At 39.9% G+C, this 25,845-nt stretch overlaps 1 protein-coding gene across 3 annotated transcripts in view; it reads right to left on the bottom strand.

Annotated features, from left to right (window-relative positions):
• UGT8 (UDP glycosyltransferase 8) overlaps nt 1-25,845 on the bottom strand; it is a 91,335-nt gene that overhangs the window by 52,467 nt on the left and 13,023 nt on the right. For 2 of the 3 annotated variants that reach the window (XM_059169798.1, XM_059169809.1), the window contains exon 2: nt 5,216-6,039. In XM_059169798.1, coding sequence (XP_059025781.1) covers nt 5,216-6,037 — 822 coding nt within the window. In that variant the 5' untranslated portion in view covers nt 6,038-6,039. Of the gene's footprint in view, nt 1-5,215; nt 6,040-10,564; nt 10,630-25,845 lie in introns of those variants that run through there. The other variant, XM_059169816.1, reaches the window with a different exon arrangement.

A 25,845-nucleotide genomic window follows, 5' to 3' on the forward strand; every position in this document is an offset into this window, starting at 1 on the left:
CTGGTTTCTCGCCTGAAAATAAAGACAAAATATATGATCAACCTATAAAACTTCTGCAAGAAATATCTGCAACAAAATCTTACATTAATGAGCTCCCACTGAATCCCACTGAATCAATCATTTCTGCCCAGTGCTACCACGTTGTAGTGAATATTTAAGCTCAGAGTTAGTCATGGGAATGAAATCATTAGTCTCATCCAAACATTAGTGTTATCAATTTTCTGATTTCTCACATAGCTACCAACAGCACAGCAGTACTCTTATAGATGAAAACATTTTACAAAGTTCTTTGTGAGTGATGGTATTCAAAATAAGGAACCAGATATGAAAGATAAATATTTTAATTAAATGACACTTATTTAAAAGTGGACAGTTTAATCAGTATGTTACAATGGTTATAATCCTATCTCTAGCTTTACATTTCACGATAACAAAATCTGTATGTTACACAATATTAAAACGGCCTTAGTTTTCCACATCTGCTGTAATCCTGGATCAAGTCTGTCAGCCCCAGCGACTCTGGTCCCATTTCTCAGCCTAGACACTTCATTCATTATTGCGGAAGTCCGCTTTCCACTACCATATGTACCAGTAAGTAATGGCTTCCAGGCGAATCAATAAAAACTGAACATAGAAAGCCATTGTTTAGCTCCCCTGTTATTCTTCTCATAACCTGATCCGCTCACAAGAAGTTAATGAATCCGCTGTTCAATGTCTCAATCTCCCTAAAACCTTTCTCTGTGAGGGAGTTGTGGCAATAATAAAATGAGCAACAGTGAGGATTTCATGACCCCGTCCTTGGCTTCATGCTCTTTCTTATCTCTGTTTATCTCTTATCTGTCTCTCTCCCCAGGACTGTTTTCCCTCAATTAAAAATGTCTGCAGCGGGGATGAAATGAAGCTGCCCTTTATACTACCAGCCCCGCAATAAAGCACCTGGGAAGTAGGTGTACCAAATGAGTACCTCATCACCCCAAAACATCTTTCCAGACAGCAACAGCCGGACTGATTTATACTACTGACCCTGGTATATGCACATCCGGAATACAGAAGGGACCATTTAGATCACCAGCTGAGTAATGTATGATGACCTTCTGCCAACATCAATAATATTATGTAGCAATTCTAATTCATTAAAATAACTTGGCCTGGAATGTTTAATTGCTTAGTGGCTGGGATGGTATGTGGACATAAATTTGAAATAAGCAGATAATGGCCATAATATTAACATTGCTGTACTAGCTGAAACCTATTTTTTGGGCAACTATATCTACTTGATGCAGTTCATTTAATCTTAAACATTCACTGAATTCCTTCCATTTTCCAGATACTCAGGGTACAAAGATGAATAAATAGAGGATCCCCTTTGAGGCATCCACACTCTAGTTAGGGAGAGAGCCATGTGAAAAACTGATAGTTAAAGTACAATCTATTAAGTGCAAAAATAATTTGGGGCTGTAGAAGCAGGAAGTGGGAGAGATCAGCTGCCTGGCAGGGAAGTGGGAGAGATCAGCTGCCTGGCAGGGTTATGCCATTTCGGTCAATGAGAAATCATTTAAAAATTATCACCAGAAAACATTATTTTTAAAAATTAATAGACACCTTAAGTAAATGTACTACTCTTTAGTTGTGTTATTATTCCCCCCCCCCAATAAAACTGCTAAAAGCTACAATGGCTCTCTATTAGATATTATTTCATTCACATTCAACATTTAAAGGACCTAGTCAAATGGGATCTGTTTACAGACCTCCTTCCTGGCCGAGGCAAAGTTCTTTTTTAAAGAAATGTGTATTCATGTTCTCTGCCACCCCGCAATGATAAAGTACACATGATCCAACCCAGACCTCTTCACCACTGACACATTTTAAGGACTCACACTCTAGGCACTCAGGTAGTAAATAGTATGATAAATTAGGCACACTGCTAACACGCATTTTAAAATGACTGTATTATTAAGGCACACAAGTGCTTCACTTTATGACAAGACAATACCTGGTAATCAAAAGCATTTGGATTCTGGTGATTGCTATTATTAAATTTCTAAAGCATAAGTGAGAATATGCATGATTTAAAGTCTGACTCTCGCATTAAGTCCTCATAATCTTTGAGATATCAAAGAAAGAACTGAAAAATATTTGTCTCTGCACAGTTTTGTATACACTATAAATGTGTAAATGGGTGATATGAGTAACGAGAGATGTAGGCATCTTGACAAAATATCCATTCATAGCAAAATAATCCACATTTTACTTGGCTATGTCACAAACTAGCTTAATGGCCTTGGGTGAGACATCCAAAGTCTCTGAATCTCCTATGTGACAAATGAATGGACTATTTATGTTGGGGGGCGGTAAACTAAATTAATGGAACTGAACTAGATGCTCTCTAGAGTTTCTCTGGGCTCAAACATTATGAAAGCTACTAAAAAGTGTCTTTTAGAAATTTTCTGTACCCTTTCATCCCAGGTTTTGAAATGAAATCCCACTGTGAAATCATTTCCAGACATCTGGAAAACCTAATCCATTCCCAGTGTAAGATACCAAGGCAGTTAACAATTAAGCTGTTATTAGTGATTCATGTGTTCTCAACCGTCACTTGCTAGGCCCTATTATTTTAGTGTCACAACCATGACCTGTAAATAATACAGGTATTTGAGAAACTCATTAACTTGTATAATGCTGAGGTACAGTTTATCATATCATACAAAACTACTAGAGAAATCCCAGTAGGAACACATGTGTTCCTAAGCATATAAAGCCTCAGCACAGTAGGAAATATCTGAAAGGGTAGGACACCTCTCCTTCAAAACATTCCCAGGTGAAAAACTTTGGAAATGGCATACTGAAATGAAAATGGTCCTTCACACTTATGGCCTAAGATGTTTTCAATGGTAACAACAGACGTATCTAGATCTACACATCAAACACGTGCACATGCCATATTTGTATGTGTCTGTGAGTGTGACCTCACCTGCAGAACGAAAGTGGTCACCATAAATAAAAAGCACATTTTCAAGAGAATCATTACAAAAAGCCCACGGAGGAAAAAAGAACAAGGAGCCCAAAAAGTAAGTCAAGCCAGTATCAAACTAGAATTACACAATTCAGAAAACATTTTGAGTAATAACCTTACATAAGGCTCTAAAACCACTCAAAAGATATTTTAAGGGCACCTGGGTGGCTCAGTTAGTTAAGCAACTGCCTTCCGCTCAGGTCATGATCCTGGAGTACTGGAATGGAGTCCCACATCCGGCTCCCAGCTCCGCGGGGAGTCTGTTTCTCCTTCTGACCTTCTCCTCTGTCATCCTCTCTCTTACTCTCTCTCTCTAATAAATAAAATAAATCTTAAAAAAAAAAAAAAGATGCTTTAAGGGTAAAATAAAATAGTGAAACTAATTGGCAGAGGGATCTACAGGGGAAAAGATAAGCTTGGGTTATAGGAAAAAAAGAAGCATTCTCACATGCTATGCATCTTAATGAAGGCTAGAGGATAGAAAAAATGTATTATTCTGTACTTAGGCTATGCAGGTCAAGTTACTGCATCTCAAGACAAATGGACAAGGAATGAAAATTTGTCAGAACGTTCCTTTTCATCATCCATTCCATCGTCAATTCCAGCACTAAAGAAGGGAGACAGCCTCCAAACAGAAACCAAAAGGAGCAACACAGAAGGGCAGGGTGCTGGTTGAGGAAAAAATGGAAGACCTGGAGGGAACGGGGCTGATCTGTGTAACATTATGAATGACTCAGAGTAAGTTCAGCTAGAGTTGAAGTTCCTTCTCAATCTGATTTTCGCTCACTTTAGGAAGGGGAGTTACTACATCACATGGGGACTCTGGCAGAGAACAGTTAAGGATTTGAAATAGGCTTGGATAAATTCATGAATGGCTAAGAGACGCTGAGATGAGTACCTATTCTTTACAGTTGACGTCAGAGAGCGGAGCCCTTCCAGACTCCGCTAACTGCAGCAGTTTGAAATGCTGGGAGATAGGGGGTGGGGGGAAAAGCCCCACATCCGGCAAGCTCTATCTTTCTCATGTGATGTAAAGGTATTTTTTATAATAAAAAATAAAGGTGTTTTTTATTAAATTTACTTCAAAAGGATGAGAAAAATCTACAGGCTGTATATTTCAATCACATTAATTCTCCATTCTGCCCTGTGACTGTCCTTATTTGAGGCCTCTATGAAGAAATCTGGATTTGTTCTTCAACAAGGCCCTGACAAATCTTTTGGTATGTAGTGACCAGAGATTTTGCAGAGGTGTTGTGTGTCTTTTCAGATTTTCAAGAGTAGAAATAGTTTCGATAATGAGCAAAATCACAGTACAACTTGTTGCTTCCAGGTAAATGCCATCAGATGTTGAGATTAAACCCAGAGAGCCAGCCTGAGGTCAGAAAATCCTAGAACAACAGATACGCAAGTTTGGCTCCTGTGAGTCTGAGTTACTTAACACAAAACAAACTAGGATGGAGAAGAGAATACAAGAGACTCGCTGACAGCTCAACCAGAAGAAGAATTTAGGTTTGACTTAGATAGGAGACAGCGTTTTGTTAAAGGGCAGTCAATTCCATCTTTGAAATGAAATCGCAATGGGGCAGGATTTCTTTAAAATAGTTACAGCTGTTTGCTAAAAATTAGTTGGCTCCCGAGTCTGACAGAAGGGACTGCCTCATTTTCATTGTTGGACATAAGCTTTCTAGTGGCTATGGCTTTCTTCACATGGCTTCTGTTTGACTTCACCAAACCTGATCTAGACCTGGAGACCGGAGACTGTGCTATCTGGGGGAGAATAAAGAGAGTGAACTCCATGTTTAATTAAAAGCAAAACCACTTATGCTCATTAAAGCTAACTATCTAACTCATTCTCCTCACATACTACAGTTAGTACTTAATCAAAAGCCTATTTCCCAGCCCGTCTACTGACCATATGGCAGAAAGGCCTCTCAGCATCATAGAAACGCTCCACCAAAGCAGAAACGTGCTGCACAGGCATGGTGCATCCACAAGGGAGCCACCTCCACAAGGGAGCCACCTCCACAAGGGAGCCACCTCCACAAGGGAGCCACCTCAGGAGGCTCTAGCCACCACTTTGGCTGCTTTGGGGAGCAGCACTTATTAGCCAACAATAACCAATCCCATCTCTCCAAAAATCAAAAGCTAACAAATTGACCTTCCAGTTTAGAAAAGATTACCAAGGAGTTCAGCAAACCTTACTTCTGGTAGTGGGCTGGCCGGTTTGGTGAGGATTCCTCCTACGTACACAACATTAGGCAGAGTGGGTCTTGGAAACTCCAGCGCTACATCTGTACACAGCATCCACAGACTGGACCCATGGACCAAGTCGTACATGGACTTCTCCGGCAGCAGGTTGTACTTCTGCATTATCCTTTCGTATTTGGGAAGAACCAGAAAGCTGACCCCTAATCTGGAAATGAGGTAAACGCCGGTATTTTTCATCCTTTGCAGCAAGTTCATGTGGTCTGTGAGGAGTGAGTTAAACTCTGGGACGTAAGCTAATGGGGCGGGAGCACCCACTTCCGCTGGGTACCAAAGGCCAGTTGAAAATACAGCATATTTAACCCCTAAAAGATGAGCTATCACAAACCCACACATGTCATTGGGGTCCACCAGCAGCAGGTCAAACTTCTCCTTCTTCAGACCCTGAATCAAGGCACGGTTGCCAACCATCATATCACAGTTCTTGGTATAGTGATCCAGTATGTCAAACAGTTCGATTGCTGTCAATCTCCCAGAGAAGATATTCCGCATTTTGGACTGCAGGAAAGCATCCGAGGTGGTACTGTTAAAAATCCCTGGGTATCGCTGGAGGCTGTAATGATTAGATGGCGCGATGTCTCTGCCTTCGGAGAGAAGAAATACTGTGCGGTGTCCTCTCTCGTGCAAGGCTGAGGCTAGTGTCTTGAAAATGTACATATGGCTTTCAAACATAATTGGCGGCACGATGATGATTTTGGCAGCCTTCGCTATCCCCACAGCACTCCACAGGAGCATGAAATACGGAGTGTAAGACTTCATCGCTGAAACAAAAACCGGAAAACGACTTAAAACAAGGTGCAATCCTTACCATTCAAAACAATCACAGAGGCTTTTTTTTTTTTTAAAGTAGCTCATGATTCAATACTTCATCTGTGCAAAAGCATCCTGATTTTGTTCTAATTACCCGTTTTTGAAAGATAATTTTTTAAAGTAGAGAACTGACAGCAAAGCTGGCAGAAACCAAAATATGTTTAAAGCATATCCATTCCTGAGCACACCACTGCAGCAACAACAGAGAACTAGATGGTTTTTTTGAGAACTACAGTTTTGAAAATTTGAAAAAAAAAATTTCTGTTAAGACTGAATGTCCAAAGATCTTTTTTCTTTGAGTAATTCCTCTATCTATGAAACATCTGTTTATCTTTTAATTGAATGTCAACGTTAATTCCAGAAGAGACAAGATTTTTGATATCTGGGTGCATTAGCATGTATATCTCTTTTTAAATCATCTTATCACAGAAGTTACATCCCCAATTACCACCAAAGCATAACAAAGGAAGATTATGTTTGAAAAATTAGTCCTTTCAAGTAACAGTTCTATAGAAAAGACATTTTTCTACAGGAAAAATTATCTTTAATGTGAATTTCCCCTTTACCTTAATGTGCTTATGTACCCTGGCAGTTTCTATTTATGTAACCTCTATTAATGTGCCAATTCATTTCAGGGCATTAAATGAGAAACTTTCAATAGAAAAATTCAAGACACTTAACCGGATCTCTGTAAATGCTTATGGAAGAAGTGATGATGAACGAATGTATCCCAGAACCACACTTCCTTTGTGTTCTATCTCTAACTCAGGTGCAGAGGGCAAGACAGATGATGGCACCTATCACTTTTCCTACCCTTTCATGATAGCAGACTAGGTACAATAGTTAGTTATCCCGTCGTTTTTTAGAAATACATGTCCTACCTATGGGGCCTCTACAGTGTGCCACCTCCCTCTACCTAACCCAGGATAGTTTTTACTTACGCTCTAAATCAGCCTCCAAGAACAGCAAAGATCTAAACAACAGTTACCCATGCAAACTGGATCTTTTTACTCAAAAGAACAGTTAAAATAGATTTATATGCACATCACCAAACCAGTATCTATTGTTATTCATTATCACGTATTAACCACCCTCCTTGTACAAATTCCCACCATCTAAATGCAGCTTTAGCAACTATACCTTCCGAACATTCAAACACTGCAAGCAACCTTAAAAAAACAAAAAAAGACATCAATAACAGGCAAATGATAAATTCTTCCAATATCAAGATAAAACTACGAAATGTGTTCTATTTCAGGTGCCTTTTACCTCTCTCACTCCAAGGAAATTTTCAAACTATTTCTAGATGAGCTGACACTATACCAATAAGAACAAACAGAAGTAAAGCACATTGTAAGCATGTAACAGCCTATGTTAAATGTTGCTTGAATTAAATGAGGGCTTTAAAAAATAAGTTTGGAGAAAACACTATTCCTGTAACAATCAAGTAAGTTTATTCAATAATTACAAGATCAATAAAGAAAAAATAGCCATTCTTGAGGAAATTTTCCAGGCCTTTATTCTATTGTACTGTGTGTCTATTGTGTCTCTGGTGCAGCCTTCCAATTCCAAGGAATTAAAAATCAGGAATTCTCAGTAAACTTGTTCTTAGTTCTAGGAATGAGATTTATGCAAACACGGTTATTGCAGAAGCTAGAGTCTGGGGCTGTGATTAATACTACCTGTCACTGTTTGCATGTCCACGAAGACAGACTGGTTCATGGACCAGTCCGTTGAACTGCTCCTCCCACTGGGTTTTGCATCTGGCTGAGCAATGAACACACAGTTCATTCAGCTACAGTTAAAACCATTACTTTATCTATCATAAATGACAAAGACACAAAACCAAAAATAACAGTAGGGAAACAAATCCTTTCAATGAGCTTTTTATTCTATTCTTCCTTTTTCATTTTAATATTTTAATTCAGTAATTACTACAAAGTAAGAAAATTTACAGGAATTTTTTTTTTTTAACGTACAACTACTTGTGTTCAAGAACACCATTGTTCAATAGAGCTTTCTGCAAATATGAAAATGTTCTAGATCCCCACCATCCAGCATTGAGCAGCTGAAGTGTAGTTAGTGTGATCGAGGAACTGAATTTTACATTTTAACATATGGCTAAATTAATTTAGTACTAGTGGCTATACAATACTAATGTAAGGTTAGAAAAAGTGCATATATTCTGTATATATGGATTCTAAAAGTAACTATACAAACATACCAATATCTGTGTGACAAAATATCTTCTAAAAGAACGTCTACTAGAGCTTCATGAAAAAATAGTGATTACCAATAAAGAAGCATCATTTGTACAAGTGTGTTACTCTGTTGTTCAATTCAAAATTAATTATGAAGGACTACAACAGCACTTTAATCTCACAAACACCACTGTGGTGGAAAACAGAATGACTAACACAACTACCAACAAATGGTGAGGTTCTTGCTAGTCCAGACTTATCAGAGTGTGTCTACTGACAAGCTGGAGTTCATGAATATTAAAAACTTCTGCTCTGAGAAAGATAATGTTAAGAGAATGAGAAGACAAGCTGCAGACTGGGAGAAAATATTTAGAAAAGACACACCTGCTAAAGGACTGTCATCTAAAATATACAAAGAACTCTTAAAATTAAACAATAAGAAAGTAACCAAGCTGATTTTAAAAATGGCCAAAGACTTTAATAGACAACTCATAAAGAAAATATACAGATGGCAAAAGAGCAAGTGAGAAGATGCTTCACGTCATGTGTCATAAGGGAAATGCAAATTAAAACCTCTATTGAGAGACCACTTTACACCTGTCAGAATGGCCAAAATCCAGAACACTGACAATGTCAAACACTAGAGAGAATATGGAGCAACAGGAACTCTCATTCATTGCTGTTGAGAATGTAAAATGGTACAGCCACTCTGGAAGACAGCTTGGCGGTTTCTTACAAAACTAAATATACTCTTAACATATGAGCCAGCAATTGTGCTCCTTGGTATTTACCACAAAGAGCTGAAACTTCTGTGCACACAAAAACCTGTACACACAACACAGGTGAATGTGCACAGCAGCTTTATCATAACTGCCAAAACTGAGAAGCAACCAACATGTTCTCTAGGAGGTAAATGGATAGATAAGCTGGAGTGGAATATTAGTGCTAAAAAGAAAATGAACTATCAAATCCACTAAAAGACAGGGAAGAAAATTAAATGCATATTACTTATAAGATGCATATAGTAATATAAATTAGAAGGGATTTTAATTTAACATTTTCTACAATGGGCATGCATTACTCTTCTCTTAATAAAAAGAATAAGTATTGTTTTTAATAATACGTGATGAAAGTACCTCATTTACAGTAACAAAAAAGTACATAAAATACCTTTAAAATGGGTATTTTTAAATACCTTTAAAATAGTAAACAGGATGTTTGTTTACTATACTAAGCATGGCAAGGCTTTCCCTAAAGACATATACATAGAAATAATACTAAGTGTAGAGAAATACTCTATTATTTTAGTGAAAGATGTTATTTGAAAAAAGTCAATCCTTTCCGTATTTTAAATAGACTGAAAAAATTTCCCCATGACATCCTACTAGATAATTGGTTTTGTTTTATTTGGAATTTGACTAAATTCTATCCAAGTTCACTTATTAGAATATGCAAGAAGAGGGAATACACTTAGAAAAGAAACAGCAAAGCATTGGGACAGCAAGGTATATATTAGAGCATATTTTTAAAAAATAATTAAAACCCTATGGATTTAGCCTAAGAACCCTACTTCAGATAAATGGTTAAGAGTAGGTAGCCTACAGGGACACCTGGGTGGCTCAGTTGGTTGGACGACTGCCTTTAGCTCAGGTCACGATCCTGGAGTCCTGGGATCGAGTCCCGCATCAGGCTCCCAGCTCCATGGGGAGTCTGCTTCTCCCTCTGACCTTCTCCTCGTTCATGTCTCTCTCACTGTCTCTCTCAAATAAATAAATAAAAATCTTAAAAAAAAAAAAAAAAGAGTAGGTAGCCTACAACAATTCCTTGAATAAATAGGAACATAACATGAGATGAAGGGAGCACAAGTAGGTAAGGGAGAAGTAACTTCTTTGAAATGGAGTGTTAAAATCTAGCTTTATATCTGAGAAACAAAAACCTTTGAATTTTTTACCTTAAACTTTCCCCAAAGCAAATCAGAATAGTGTTAATTTTTTTTTTAAATAGAGCCCAAAAAAGTGTTGAACTTTAAATGATCTCTGGAAAGAGAAAACAAAACAAAACAAAACAAAAACAACCTGAGCATAAAGCAAAGAAAGAATACCTTATTACAGATACTATTAGACTACATAATTGTAAAATATTTTTGGAATGTTTAAAACATCTCGGGCAGAGGTTTCCAGTCCAAGATGACTGACTGAGCCCAAATGTTTCTACTCCTTTCTTCCTAAAGCTTCTTCAGAAATGACAGGAACGCAGAATAAAAGGAACACCTTACCTCTCTGAGAACTGGTATTGAGGAAACAAGGTGTGAGCTGGACTAGAGTCAGTGCAATGGATTTTTGACAAATCTCTAGAAAACAAATGCGAAGAATAGCTTATTGAGGAATAAAAGTGAGTGGAGGAAGTCATGACCCAAAACACAGAGAGGCTCCTGGAGCCGAGGTGAAAAGTGCCTCCAGAATGGCCGAGAACTGAAGTGGACCAGCCCGGGAAGCAGGAGTAGTGCGAGGAGCAAGAAATCAAAGGGAAGGAGGCGCCAGAGCAGAGTCGAGTCCCCATCCGTTAGATCTTCCCTTCACTCCCAGTTGCTTTCGCTCCCCAAAGTAAAAACGCACATCAGGTCTCTAGAGAAAGAGGTGAGGTGCCCGTAGAGCGATCGGACCTGAGAACTCGCGGAGTGAAAGCCTCCTAATGCTGGCTTGCGGGAGGTGTTGCCGGCTCCTCCCGGGTGCGTCCTAGCGAAAGCGGGGCTCCGTCCGCACAGTTAGAACCCAACCTCCAAGGTACAGGCAAGGAGCTCATGTTCGCTGAATGAGCAAAACAAACTAGATTTTTCTTTTAGAAAATTAGCAAGGACGTTATTTTTAATGGTAACAGTTTTAGGCAGGCGGTGAAAATGTCCATCGGTACAAATGTTAACTACTCTAAATCAGAAATACCAACACACGTACAAAGATGTTCCTGTATTTGCTTCAAACAGCAAACAGCTGGACACCACTAGGAATCCAGCAATAGAGGATTAATGGCATCATGGTATATTTTACAATGGAGCATTACAGAACTATCAAAACTATGTTTTAAACATTTTTAACATGAAAAAATTCTCATAACATAAACAAAATTATATATATATATATATATATGTCTATATATATATCACCTATATACGTAAAAGGATTGTATTGACTCACAAACTAAGTAAGAAACTGTTATCAGTAATACATTTGGATTTTCAAGTTGTTAAGTATGTTTTCTCTTCCTACTTCTGTATTTCCAGGTTTTTGAAATTTTCTACCAAAAATATTGAATATTTATTAACACTACTCATTCCATTCCCATTCCCCTTTAGCTGGAGCTTTACTCCCACTCTCTTCTTGGAGTCAAATGTCTTAAAATATCAATGCTATTTGCTAGGATCCACTTACTCCCCAAATGGTTACAGCCAGGCACTGTTTCCACTACTACTGTGCCCAAACACTCATTGTTAAGAGCACTAAATACCTCATAATAGTCACACAAATGCCCTTTTCCCCAACACTTATCTCCATGGACTTCTAACACTATACACGAATGCTCCCTTTTCTCCTCCAAACTCTCTTAGTTGAGATGCTACTGCTACTTGACTGTATTCCACCACCCAAAGAATGAAGAAAATTCAGAATTCAAAGACTCTGAACAAATTTCACTTTGGGGGTGCCTGGGTGGTACAGTCTTGAAGCATCTGCCTTTGGCTCAGGTGATGATCTGGGGTCCTGGGATCGTGTCCCACCTCAGGCTCCCTGCTCAGCAGGGAGTATGCTTCTCCTTCTACCCTTCCCTCCACCCTCTCTCTCTCTGATAAATGAATAAAATATATTTTTAAAAAATTTCATTTTGCATATCAGCCCACCCTTTCTTCTTTATATTAAAAACTGTCGGGGTGCCTGGGTGGCTCAGTGGGTTAAAGCCTCTGCCATCGGCTCAGGTCATGATCCCAGGGTTCTGGAATGGAGCCCCCATCAGGCTCTCTGCTCAGCAGGGAGCCTGCTTCCTCCTCTCTCTCTCTCTCTCTCTCTCTCTCTGCCTGCCTCTCTGCCTACTTGTGATCTCTGTCTGTCAAATAAATAAATAAAATCTTAAAAAAAAAAAAAAAACTAATTCTTTGCTTGCATGCAAGATAAGAAACAGTGCCAATTTTAATCAGAGTGTGCACCTCTCACCACAAGGAAGCCAGTCAACATTTGAGTGCAAATTAGTTCAGCAAGGATATCAGAGCAGCATTTTACTTGACTGCTGCCTATCCAAAACAATCATTTGCAAAAGTGATCCCTCTAAGGCCAAACTCTTACAATACCAGAAAAAAACAGATTAGCTATAATATTGTTCCTGATCCTAAACCTCAATGGTTCACTCCAGCTGCAATTCAACAACAGAACACCCCACTATACTACTGAGATTTTTTTTTTAAGATTTATTTTTTTATTTTAGAGAGAGAGAGAGAGCTAGGGGGGAGAGGCAGAGGGAGCAGGAGAAAGACTTAAGTAGACTCTGTGCTTAATATGAAGCCACAGGCAGGAGATGGGAAGCTTATCAGACTTAGCCACTCAGGGGCCCCTATCCTACAATTTTTCAAAGATAAAAAAATAAATTTCATGAACCCCTTATTTTCCTATTTTCTCAAACAGGAGTCTAAAATACCAGAGTCTAACCCCTACCTTACTAGATCTCTAGCAATCTCACTTTTTAAAATGCTATTTCCATCTACTTATTAAAAGAGAAAGTAGAGAATCACCACATGAAAGAATCATTTCTCTGGTTCTTGCTGTTTGAGGTTAGATCATGAATAATGCTGAGCTGTGACGTATAGGTGAGGATGAACTATATAAGCAAAAAATGGCAGGCGCCTAAACTACAGGAAACAATGTAAGTTTTGACAGTCTACCAGCCCATCAGCTGAGCAATTCCTGAGCAAAGTGGGGGCAGGGGTGCGGAGGGAGACCAACCAAGAAACAGACTCAGCTGTTCTCTATAGAGCTAACTGATGGCTACCTAAGGGGAGGTGGGTGAATGAGGAGAGGTGACCTAGGGGATGGGGATTAAGGAGGGTATTTGTCAATGAGCACAGGGTGATGTATGGAAGTGCTGAATCACTGTATTGTGTACCTGAAACTAGTCTTACACTGTATGTTAACTAACTGATATTGAGTAAAAACTTAAAAAAAAAAAAAAAGGCTATCATTTTAAACAATAATTGATCAAAGTGTTTTTGTGTTAAAGGAAAAATAAAATAAAGGCTAATGGGAAATTTAAAATCATGTCTGTACGTGGTGAATTGAGCTATTTAGAAAAATGAAGTGAATAATTTAGTTCTCAAAGCAGATTATGTAGTCTGGTAAACTGAACAGCTAGAATGCTCAGTACTTTTAAGTTTCCCTGGCATTGAGTATCAACATGAAAAAATATATCAATCATAACGACAACCAGAGGTCAGCCTTGGTACTACATGAAATACTGTTTATTATAATTTCATCTCTCTTCAAAGCACCTTTTATAAGTAAGCCTAAGAAAATACCATCCAGTAAAATAAAAAATAAACAAAAAATCAAATTAATCAAAGTAAAGACTAATTAGTTATCATTACTAGTGCTTTTAAATAAGTGCCAACAGCATTTTTCACAGAACTAGAACAAATAATCCCAAAATTTGTATGGAACCACAAAAGACCCAAAGAGTCAAAGCAATCTTGAGAAAGAAGAACAGAGCTGAAGGTATCACAATCCAGATTTCAAGATATACTACAAAGCCATAGTAATCAAAGCACTATGATACCGGCACAAAAACAGACACATAAATCAACAGAACAGGACAGAGAGTCCGGAAATAAAGCTAGCTACACCTACATGGTCCATTAACCTACGACAAAGGAGGCAAGAACACACAATGGGAAAAAGACAGTCTTTAAATAAGTGGTACTGGGAAAACTTAACAGACACATGCAAAAGAATGAAACTGGACCTTTTGACAGGGAAAAACTAGACCTTTTGACAGGGAGAAACTGTACTCTAAGCTGGCCAGCCAAACCAGCAAGGGATTCCAGTCGCTGTCTCAAAGCCCTCCCGGGTTCTTCTTTCCTACCTCATTTCCCACGCGTGCCAATTGTACCAAGTATGCGGAAGTAGAAGGGTATAAATTACCCTCCCTGATTGTGCTCAGGGTTGGGGGGTGGTGGTGGTGCTCAGACCTTTAGAGAACAACCTCCTCTGAGCCCACCAGTGTTATGTAAACCTCCGATCCTGGAAAATCTCCCAGTGCCACTTGGTTCTTCCGTCAGGATCCAGTCCAGGTTCTGTAACATTTGGTTCCCTGACAGGGAAACCCAACCGTGCTGACCCACTGTTGCCACCGATTTGGGGCAATGGTGGGGCAGTGACGGAATGAGGGATCCTAAGGGAGAAGGCGCGCCCTGCCTAATTTTAGGCAGTCTCCCACCTGGTCGCCTCAGGCCAGCCCACCCTGCTGTCCCAGACTCAAAGGAGAACGTGGTCCCAATGTCAGATTCCGGTAAGGCCTGGGGCCCCAGGACCCAGTCAGGTCCACCCATGAGGGTGGAAGGGGAAATTGATCACTTCCCAGAGACCTCTTAGAGGTCTCAAATGGGGAGAGGGCCCCCAGGGGAGAGGAGGAGGTCACTCAGGTCAGGAACCCCCAGAAGAGGGGACAGGAAGGAATTTCCTAAAGGAATTCTACAGGTCAGGGCCTCCTGGAGTTGGGGGGGGGGGGGACTATAATAACTTCAGTGTGAATGCGTGAGGGAATGTGCTGTTTGACCTGGCTTGTCAGGCGGACTGATTCTGTTCTCCATGGGTGAACACCCTTAGGGTCCCAGAAGCCTGCAGAGTCCGAGCGGGCCCTAACCTGCTTCCATGGTGACCTCATAGGGTCTTTGGGGTGCCAGTCTGGGATTTATACAAACTCACTAAGGCTAAGAGGCACTCAGTTCTCCTCCAGAGGGCGGATAGGTGGGCATCTGACTGGGCTCTCCTTTGGAGGGACAACCACCTTTGTCTTTACACCAACAGCACAGGGAGGGAACACATAGGGTGGCCGAGAGAGCCCCCCTGCTCCTCATAGGAGGAAGCTCTTTAGCTTCCTACAGTCCTTAGACTGTATGCTCAAAATTTTAAGAAACCTACAGTCTTTAGATTGTATGCTCAAAATTTTAAGAAGGGATTCTCGGGAGACTATGGGATCAAAACATCTGGAAAATTAGGCACATTATGTGAAATGGAATGGGCCACCTTCGCGGTCGACTGGCCCTAAGACCTACCCACTGTCCAGGTCACTTACAAAATTATAGTCGGGACTCCCAGACACCCTGATTCAATTCCCATATATTGATTCCTTCCTTCAGGTAGCCCAAACTCTGCCCCCATGAGTCTGATTCTGTGCTAATAGGAAGGACCAAAGTAGGACATTCGTAACCGAAGTAAAAGAGCCCAAAGGCTAAGGAAGCAAAGCCTATCAGGGAGGCCTTGCCTGGGGAGCATCAGGGGCAGCAACGCAGATGAGCTCTAGACAAGGATGAACCTATCAGAAAGTGTGGGGACCACAGTCCTCTGACCCAGGGCCTAAAGCTGAGCTGCAGGAGACAGTGCTCCTGCTTCTTTTAAGTGGCATGTGTGGGGAGATACTCGATTTAGCAGCTCTGACAGCCCATAGGAAACTTGATCCAGACAGAAACAGGATGGAAAATAACAAGAGCTCTCATATCTACCTTTAAGAGAAAGTGGGGGAGGTGCCTGGGTGGCTCAGTCGGTTAAGCGTCTGCCTTCCGCTCAGGTCACGATCCCTGGTGTCCTTCAGGGCAAGGACTTTAAGGAATATTCCCAAGCAGCTACTGAAACTCCCTTTGTTTCCGGGATATTCCCTTGTCTTATCTGGCCTGACATGGACTACCTATCCCTGCTTGTCGGCTGGAAAACATGGCATCTGCTTGTCTGGAGCTGATGATGATCTCCTAAACTGGAACCTTTTCTCTGCCTTCTGGAAGCACTCTCTCTTCTGTCTCCCCATCCCCCTATTACTGGTTTCTGGACCATCCTCAGTGCCTCAGGCACCATGGTCCCTCTCTTCACTGCCAAGGAGGAAGAAAAGCACCCCCAAGACCTAACCACCATCCACTCCAGATTTCTCCATGTGTCTCAGGTAAAAATTGACCATGGGGAAGATCCAAGTGGAACATAATTCAGCATTTAAACTAAGTTTGTTGGTTTAGGTAAGAAAGATGTGTCTTTTAAGTTATCGGTGGTAAACAGGAAACTTTTATTCTATCAAGGTTTTCCAAAGGTCAAATAACCTCATGTTATCTCTGTTGAGTTGTTTGTAAAAAGATGACTAAAATGGTTAATTATCTCATCAAAGTTTTCATGGGTAATTGTTAAAGTAGCTTTCAAAGTCTTTGGTAACCTGAAACTTTATCAAGTTTTGGTTGGATGACAGATGGAATTAAATTTGTTGGACATCTAGGTCCTTTCCAAATGGGATCAAGTGCTAAAGCACTGATTACAGGACACAGGTCTGTGCTTTTGACTTACCACAAAGAACTAAGAATATTTAAATCTGTTGGTAAACATGTTTTTGTGCTTAACTGATTTCACAAATTTGCCATTTAAGAATTCTGCTGTAACAGTTCACAATTGGCTACTCCTTAGTCGTCACTGGAGATTAAGGTTTCTAAAGAGTGCAAAATTCTGCTAACTATAAGACTGATGGAAATAAGGGAATCAACTCTGTATGTGGAAAAGTAGGAGATATGTAGAAAGATAAAGAATGGCAACGCATTTTGCTGAAGGTAAAAGAAGGTAATTTTGTCTTAAATGAGACAGTTGTTTGGAAAGAAATGGCTTGGGACAAAACTTAAATGCAAAGGGAAGTTGTAGACGGTTTCTGATGGGAAATCTTTGGAAATAAATTTTAGGTGTGGTCAGGATGGACTAAGATTGAAATTAATTTTTAAAAGACTCTGGTATAGAAAGTTGGTTTTCTCTCTGTTCAAAAAGACAGTATTCTCAATTGTTGGTCTCCTCTTAATAAGAAAATGCAAATAGTTGTTTTCTCTCTGCTTGCTTAAAAAAAACAGTTTCTATGTCTTGCCTTTATCAGGTCTTCAACATCCCCAATCCTATGTAGGCATGTGTTTTAAAACTTTTTAAGGTTTTAACAAACATCCCCAAGATTTAAATCAGGAACAAACTCTTACTGACTAATCAGGCTTGCTTGTTTGGTATGTAACAATCTGGTTCTGGCTATTGATGTGTTATGTATCACAGAATAACTGAGTTTCCTCGTCAATCGTATCATAGTGAACTCTCCTATCAGATCATTAACCATGTCTATCCTGAGTTTTTGTCATTTATAAGTGCCCTAATTCTCTTGTAAAGTGACTTAGTTCTTCAAAGAGATTCATATAAAGGACAGATACAGATATTCAGTATGTTAAAAAGCCTAAAACTGAAATGAGTAAGAACTTCCAGAACTAAGAAGCTACATTCAGACTGAACAAGAATCAGTAACATGGGACTAAATGAACTAAAAACATGATTATAGTTTTGTGATCCTTGTTTGAAAAACATTGTTGGTCCCTTAATGTTCACTCTTCCTAATTAAGGAAACTAAGATTTCTATGACATACAGAAACATGATAAAATAATCATTTGTGGGACGCCTGGGTGGCTCAGTAGGTTAAAGCCTCTGCCTTCGACTCAGGTCATGATCCCAGGGATCATGGGATCATGATCGAGCCCCGCATCAGGCTCTCTGCTCAGCAGGGAGCCTCCTTCCCTCTCTCTCTCTCTGCCCGCCTCTCCGCCTATTTGTGATCTCTGTCTGTCAAATAAATAAATAAAATCTTTTAAAAAAAATAATCATTTGTAAGCAAATTAAAGCACTCAACTTTTCTCTCTATCTGAACCCTCTGAAACCCAAAAGGCCTCATTAAGTATACCTTCTTCTATGGCAATCCTAGTCATTTGTATAAGTTCAGTAAGAATCGGCTCTCCTTGTAACAGAACACCATGGGAAACATTGGTTATTTTACCAAGGCTTTGTTTGACTGGGATATCATTATTTGAGGAAGACATGCATAGACTTAGATATGACCAGACAGCTTTAAGGAGCTAAGGCTGACTTTATGAAACTTAGAGCCATAAAGATCCTTGAAACTGTTGGCCTGATACCTTGCTTACAGAGGTCCCAGGAACCTCACCAGGTGAAAAAAGAATGTCACTTCTCGGCAAGGGCAGGAACCTCAGGATACTCTGGGCACCTCATGAAGAGGAATCTGCCCAAATCTTAGGGGTCTTGCAGTATGTCTGATGGCAAGTGCATGGCCTGGCTTCTGGCCTGGAGAGGCTACCAGAAGTTCAAACCAGAGATTCCTTATTAAGCTCCAGCAAAGCAGATTCTAAAAGATCGATATGATCACTCACTGCTCTTGCTGAGTTTATGTAAATAATTAGGCCAGGTTTGTTCGAACTGGACTTGTTTCTCAAGTAAGTTAGTCCTGATTTGGCTATCTCTGGAAATGAGGGTTATTTTAGAGAGAAAAAATACGTTTAAATAATCCACCTTTGTGGATGTAAATTCTAGATTTGATTGTCTTTAAGTTTTTTTGTTTACCTAAGCTAGACAACTTAAACTTCAGAGATGCTGTGCAATAGCTTGTTTAGACAATCTTCTTGTTTTTATTCTGTGGGGCTAATAACAACAGGACCCCATGGCACACGATTAAACAACTGGAAAATGGGACTGATTCTCCAACAACTGTATAACTTATCACCTTGACCAGTCCTATGTGGCTGGGATAACGAAATCATTCCCTAAAAGCCAAAGCATACCCCACTCCAGACGGCAGACTGTGTGGAGTGACTATGGACTTGTGGAGATAATGAATGACGCCACTTTCTTTATGATTGGATTGGGTTATGCACTTGGCATCTCCTGAGAAATGTTTTCTCCCACTTGCCAGTGATCCTTTGTAATTAGTATGTTAACTCTTTACCTCAAACAAAGAGGTCTTCTTAGTGGTATTTTTCAGTTATATTTATCCTAGAAGTCACCTCTACTGAGGTGCAATTGCAAATAAAGGCTTTAGCTAAGCATACAATAATGTTCTTGGTAAAAGGAGCCTCAAAGCTCCCTAGGGGACAGTCCCTGACTATAATGACTTCACATCAGGTCCAGAGTGTCTTAGAAACCAAATGCCACCAATGGTTGATTGAGGCCAACTTATATAATACCAGGTACACTGGTAGATATGCCTGAAATAATACCTAAAACCTGTCAAACTTTAAATCCAACTATCCGTATGCCTGAATGTCATACTTTTGTAGAACATAACTGTTGGATGTCATTGATCCAGTCAACTGGTTTTAAAGGATTGCCACAGATATAATTCACCTCAAAAGCTCTATGGCAGGCTACCCCCCGTAGTAAGTAGGCTTAGAGGAGACCTTGAACAGATTGGAAACTTAGAAGTGTTCCAAAATCTCCAAGCCCTGGGAAAAACTCTAAGGCACATCTCCTGAAAAGCATTAGAAAGGACCCCCTCAAACCATGGTGGACAGGGCCCCCCCACCCTGCTGTTCTAACCACCCCTACCGCTCTCAAGGTCTTGGGTGTCACCCAATGGATTCACTGCTTTAAAGTAAAGGCAGCTGTCACCAGTTGGATGAATCACACCAGTGGAAAGCCCAACCAGATCCTATGGACCAGTTCCAGCTCCACCTTCAATGAGACCCCACCGACTCATGGACATCTGTTCACCATGGTCCCAGACTATTGTCGGCACAATATCCCTCACCTCAGTTGTTGGACTTAACATACTGCCCCTTCTGACTGGACTTTCTCCCAGAAACTTGTTATTGTTACTGCTTGTTGGACAGCCTTAGGAACATTAAGATGGATTGCTAAGTTCATAGAAAACACTGTTACCACGTGAGCTGCGCCCCAGATACTAGCCTTTCAGGGCCATCATAATAGATGATAATGATGCCCTCTAAACTAGGTATTTAAAGGGGCATCAAAGAGGGGAATGATAGGGAAAAACTGTACTCAAAGATGGCTGACCAAACCAGCAAGGGAATTCCAGTCCCTGTCTTGAAGCCTTCCCGGGTTCTCCTTTCCTACCCTGTTTTCCGCACGTGGCAGAAGTACCAAGTATGCAGAAGAAGAAGGGTATAAATCCCCCTCCCTGCTTGTGCTCGGGGCTCAGACCTTTGCAGAACAACCTCCTCTGAGCCCACCCATGTTAAATAAACCTTCCATCCTCCAAAGTCTCCCAGTGCCACTTGGTTCTTCCATCAGGATCCAGTCCAGGTTCCGTAACACTTTCTTACACCAACCACAAAAATAAACTCAAAATGAACTGAAGACCCAAATGTGAGACCTGAAACCATAAAACTCCTAAAAGAAGATATGGACAGTAATCCCTTGGAAATCAGCCTTAGCAACATTTTTCTAGCTACGTCTCCTCAGGCAAGGGAAACAAAAGCAAAAAATGAACTACCAGAACTACACGAAAGTGAAAAGCTTTTGCACAGCAAAGAAAACCATCAACAAAATGAGAAGGCAACCCAGGGAATCTGAGAAAATATTTGCAAATGATATGTCCAATAAGGGGTTAGTATCCAAAATATCCAAAGAATTTCTACAACTCAACACCAAAAAAAAAAAAAAAAAAAGGAAAAATCTGATTAAAAAATGGGCAAAGGACCTGAATAGACATTTTTCCAAAGAAGACATAAAGATACAAAGATGACGGGCGCCTTGGTGGCTCAGTGGGTTAAGCCGCTGCCTTCGGCTCAGGTCATGATCCCAGAGTCCTGGGATGGAGCCCCGCGTCGGGCTCTCTGCTCAGCAGGGAGCCTGCTTCCTCCCCTCTCTCTGCCTGCCTCTCTGCCTGCTTGTCATCTCTCTCTGTCAAATTAAAAAAAAAAAGATACAAAAATGACCAACAGACCCACAAAAAGATGCTCCACATCAGGACTCATCAAGGAAATGCAAATTAAAATCACAGCAGGATATTCCCTCACACCAGTAAGAATGTAGTAGCAAAAAGACAAAAAGATAAGAAGTGTTGGTGAGGATCTGGAGAAAAAGGGAACTTTATGCCCTGTTGATGGAAATGTAAATCAGTGGGAAACAGTACAGATTCCTCAAAAAATTAAAAATAGAAATATTATAGGATCCAATTATTTCATGACTGGGTATTTATCCAGAGAAAATGAAAATACAAATTTGAAAAGACATATGCACCCCTATGTTTACTGCCAGCATTATCTACAAAAGCCAAGTTATGGAAGCCACCAAAGTGTCCCTCGATAGACAACCAGATGAAGAAATGTTGTATATGCATGAGGTCCTACTCAGCCATAGAAAGGAATGAGATCTTGCCATCTGCAACAACGTGGATGGACCTAGAGGTATTATGCTTAAGTGAAACAAGTCAGAGAAAGACATACACCATGGAATTTCACTTATTTAAGGAATTTAAAAAACAAAACAAATGAACAAACAAAAAACAGACTTTAAATAGAACTGGTGGTGGTCAAAGCGAGGGATGAAATAGATAAAAGGGTTTAAGAGGGACAAACTTCTAGGTATAAATAATTAAGTCACGGAGCTGAAATGTAGGACACAGGGAGTACAGTCAATAATACCGTAATAACATGGCGCACACTGAGGAATGTGTAGAATTATCCAATCACTATTATATACCTAAAACTAATACCACACTGAATGTTAATTTTACTTCATTTGCAAACACAAAACAAAACAAATCCGATTTCTGTATCCTCTAGCACAATTTAAGCTCCAAAAGGTTGGAGATTTTAGCCAAAGTAGGTAACTATTTCATTCCCTTTGCTAACCTTGTAGTAAGTGCTCAATAAATATTTACTGAATGAATTAACTATAATTGTGATTTTGAACCAGGATATGTAGCTGGACCACAGGCATTACCACAGACCCATTGTTTTCTTTAATCTTCAATGAATGAAATGCAATTTTATCAACTGCCTTACTTCTCAACAAAATTCTAAATCAAAAGCTTTTGCCTGAGGCACTAAAGTCAGTTACACATCTCAGTTACAGAAAAAATTTCTAAGGTAATGGGTATTGCAGTTGGAGGAAGAAAGTAGCAGAGTATAGACTGCATTTCAGCCCTTCCTAAATTTAGGGATCTTTCTGCATCTTATTTTTAACTTCTTACACATTCGCTGTATAAATGACCGTTACATTAAGTAACAAAAGAATGGGAGAAGCAGCTGGAGTTTGTTGGATGCCATTATAGGCCCAGGAGAGACAGCAGCAGCATATATTTTTCTCCTCTTTTCTAGTAAGGGAATCCTCTGCTTTCCCTTGACTCACCACCAGAAGACCAAAGCCACTTCCCTGCCTCGCTAAGAGCTAGTTTGAGCCCTCTAAGTAAGTTCTAGTGAATGGACATGGAACAGAAGCAGAAGTGATACCGGCCATCTCTAATTTATGCCTTCAGAGGTTTCACTTTTTACCTTCCACCTTTCTGGCGGCTGGAAGAAGAACATGGTAATGATTAACATCCTGGACCACAAAGGCAGAAGTATAAAGTTGGAACAACAAAGATACTGGCGTGACAAGAGAGAAGCCGGTATGAGCCCTGCCTTGCTCAGACCCATGAGGACCCTTCTCCGTGAAGCAACTCTACTACTTTTTTTCAAAGCCACTGCTATCTTGAGTCTCTGTGTCCAGCGATGGGGTGAGTCACCATGCTGCCTTGCCCAGACCCGAGGGGATTTCCAGGATGTGGACCTTCCAGGGTTCTTATCTGGGCAAACCGGAACAAGGTGGTCACCCTCAAGCTGGGGCCTTGCATCTTCACATAAAACTATCAATAAACAGCAGATCTTAAAAAGAGCTGTACTATGCACTGTGTGCCTTCCCTGCCCTACAGGCTTAATGAGCATGACCTCATGTTATAAAGACCCTACACCAAGGAAAAAGAGTTGTTCCCATTTCACAGACAGGAAGACTGAGAACCTGAGCGAGATCCAGCATTTGTATACTGCAGAGGTTCACATCCTCAACCACATAACCCACTTTTATCCCACAACGCGAAGAAGAAAACCAAGCTGAAAAAAAAAAGTTGTAACTATGGATAAACTGGGAGGAAACTCTGCTTTATTGCTAGAGAATGGGTCAATAGTTTCATAGGCAGGCAATAGCTCGTGCTCTGAATTTAACCATGGCTGTCTTCTTGCAACTAAACTATAGAGAGGAAGGAGTACCCTAAAATCACGCTGTGAAATGGGAACACCCTGACTGGAGATGGGAGGCTGGCAAGGTCAACCACTTCCCCACATTCATGGTTTCGGGTCACTCACGGGAACTCACAGTTAACTACCTATTTGTATGGAAGTGTACAATGTAACTACAGAAGTACAACCACTATACGCTAAATGCAAAGGAAAAACCTGGGTTCCATTTCACAGACTTAAAAAATTAGTCAATAAATTCATCCAATGCTACTTGTCAAAAGCTTTCAGTCAAAATTTCTAGCACAGTCATTTTTGCTTTTTTTTTAATATTGCTTTTGTGTCTAATAACAAAATCAAAAGGCACAACAGAAAATATTCTACTATTAATACCACATTCCCGACACTGCCATGTCACCTTAAAGAAAAAATGAGACCAACAGAAATTTCTAAAGGTACCACACAGGCAGATTTTTCTTTATACACACGAAACACTGAAAGGAATAAACCAGTAGCAATACCATTCAAAAATGTTAATTCTGCACTTGGGACTTATACGTGTGCCAAGGGGCACACGAAAAACCTCCTTGTGAAGGAGAGATTATAAAGAATGCTTCTGCTGTCCTTTGTTGTTCTTACAGCATTCCAAGTTAGCTGCACTCAACCACTTTTCTACACGGCCAGTATCTTGTCGGGCATCTAGTACAGATGGTAAAGCTGTCGTGAGAAACCCAATGCTATTCCCTTATCAGTGGAAGCTGGCCCAGGCCCTCCTGGGCACTTCTCCGGCATCATCAGGTGGGAAGGGAAGATACAAACAAGCAAAAGAGAGGAAGGAACAACAGATGATATGGACACCAACAGACAATGCCACTCAGTACCTTGCAGTGAATAGGTATCAAATTACTACTCAATACTAGTGATTAAACATGGCTATATTAAACACACAAATTTAATGATCTAATGAAATAGTCCTCAAATATTCGTGTCCAGAAAAATCACCTGTGGTGCTTACTAAAAAATGTAGATTCTGGGGTTTCTTCATCACACAGGCTATTAGGAAGTCTGGGGGGGAACCCCAAAATCTGCATTTCTAATAAGCACCTGGAGATATTGATGCAATTCAACCACCAGACAGAAAGACAAGGATCTAATATTCAATTCTATGTGCATCAAGAGAAACACAAGTGATTCAAAGGGCATGTGCATCTGAAATAGAAAGACCAGAATTAAAGCTCATTTGTGCTGGGTACTCAGAAAGCATAAGACCCACTCAAGATCCAGAGCAACTCAGAATAAACAAGCAAGCAATCCCAAAGTATATGTTTTTAATATTCTGTTATGAAGTACCTATACAATCTCGGGAACACATACATGAGTACAGTCTGAGTGATTTATAAGGACATGATGGTACCTTTCAATTTTCAGTATATTACACATCCAACTTTCTCATTACTACTTAACCCCACAAATTATAATGTAATTTGAAATATTAGTGTATTAGTAGGTATTAACCAGTGTCACATTAAGACAGGTAATCTAAATAAATGTCATTGTGTATTTAAAGTTTTGTTTTTGGGGGGTATATGTCATACTTGGTTAACCTAAGACTGTCATTTCAGGCAGCTCACATTTCAAGTTGTTTACATTATGAAAATAGTATCATTTTAAGTGACCCTATAATGAAGTCTCCATAATGCAAGAAAAAATAAAAATATATATGGCATGCATCTATGGATTCCCCTATCAACAGCTTTTGTAATTTGGGCCAAGTCGTTTAATTTTTCCGTGCCTCATTTCCTTCTCCTGCCAGGTAAGCTATGACATTAGATGGTCTTAGAGATCCCTCACAATTAAAAAACTTACTGAAAAAAATGGATTTAAAAATGGGTTTAATGAGACTGATATGATTTGGTTCATAAAAGTAGTCAAGACCAGATAAATAGACACTAAGGAAAAAAAAATGGAGAAAAAGGAAACTCACCAATTTTTATGTCATCAAGAATTTTTAATGTGAAGGCAAATTTCATAGGGATACTATTAAAATGCGAATTCTAACTCAGTACAGCTAGTGTATGGCCCGGGATCATTTCCTTCTAAGCTCTCTGGTGAAATGGGAGGGTGCAAGGACACGGACTGCCCTTTGGTAAGTGAGGATCCAGGGTAAAGCCAAGAAATAGAATGAAGAACAATTAAAACCTACTTAATAACATGGCCACCCTGTCAACAATACCATAACCTACTGGAAAATAAATTATTTTCTAATTGCACATACACAAAAGATAAT

The sequence above is a fragment of the Mustela lutreola genome, chromosome 1 (assembly GCF_030435805.1).
Source record: "Mustela lutreola isolate mMusLut2 chromosome 1, mMusLut2.pri, whole genome shotgun sequence".
NCBI lineage: Eukaryota > Metazoa > Chordata > Mammalia > Carnivora > Mustelidae > Mustela > Mustela lutreola.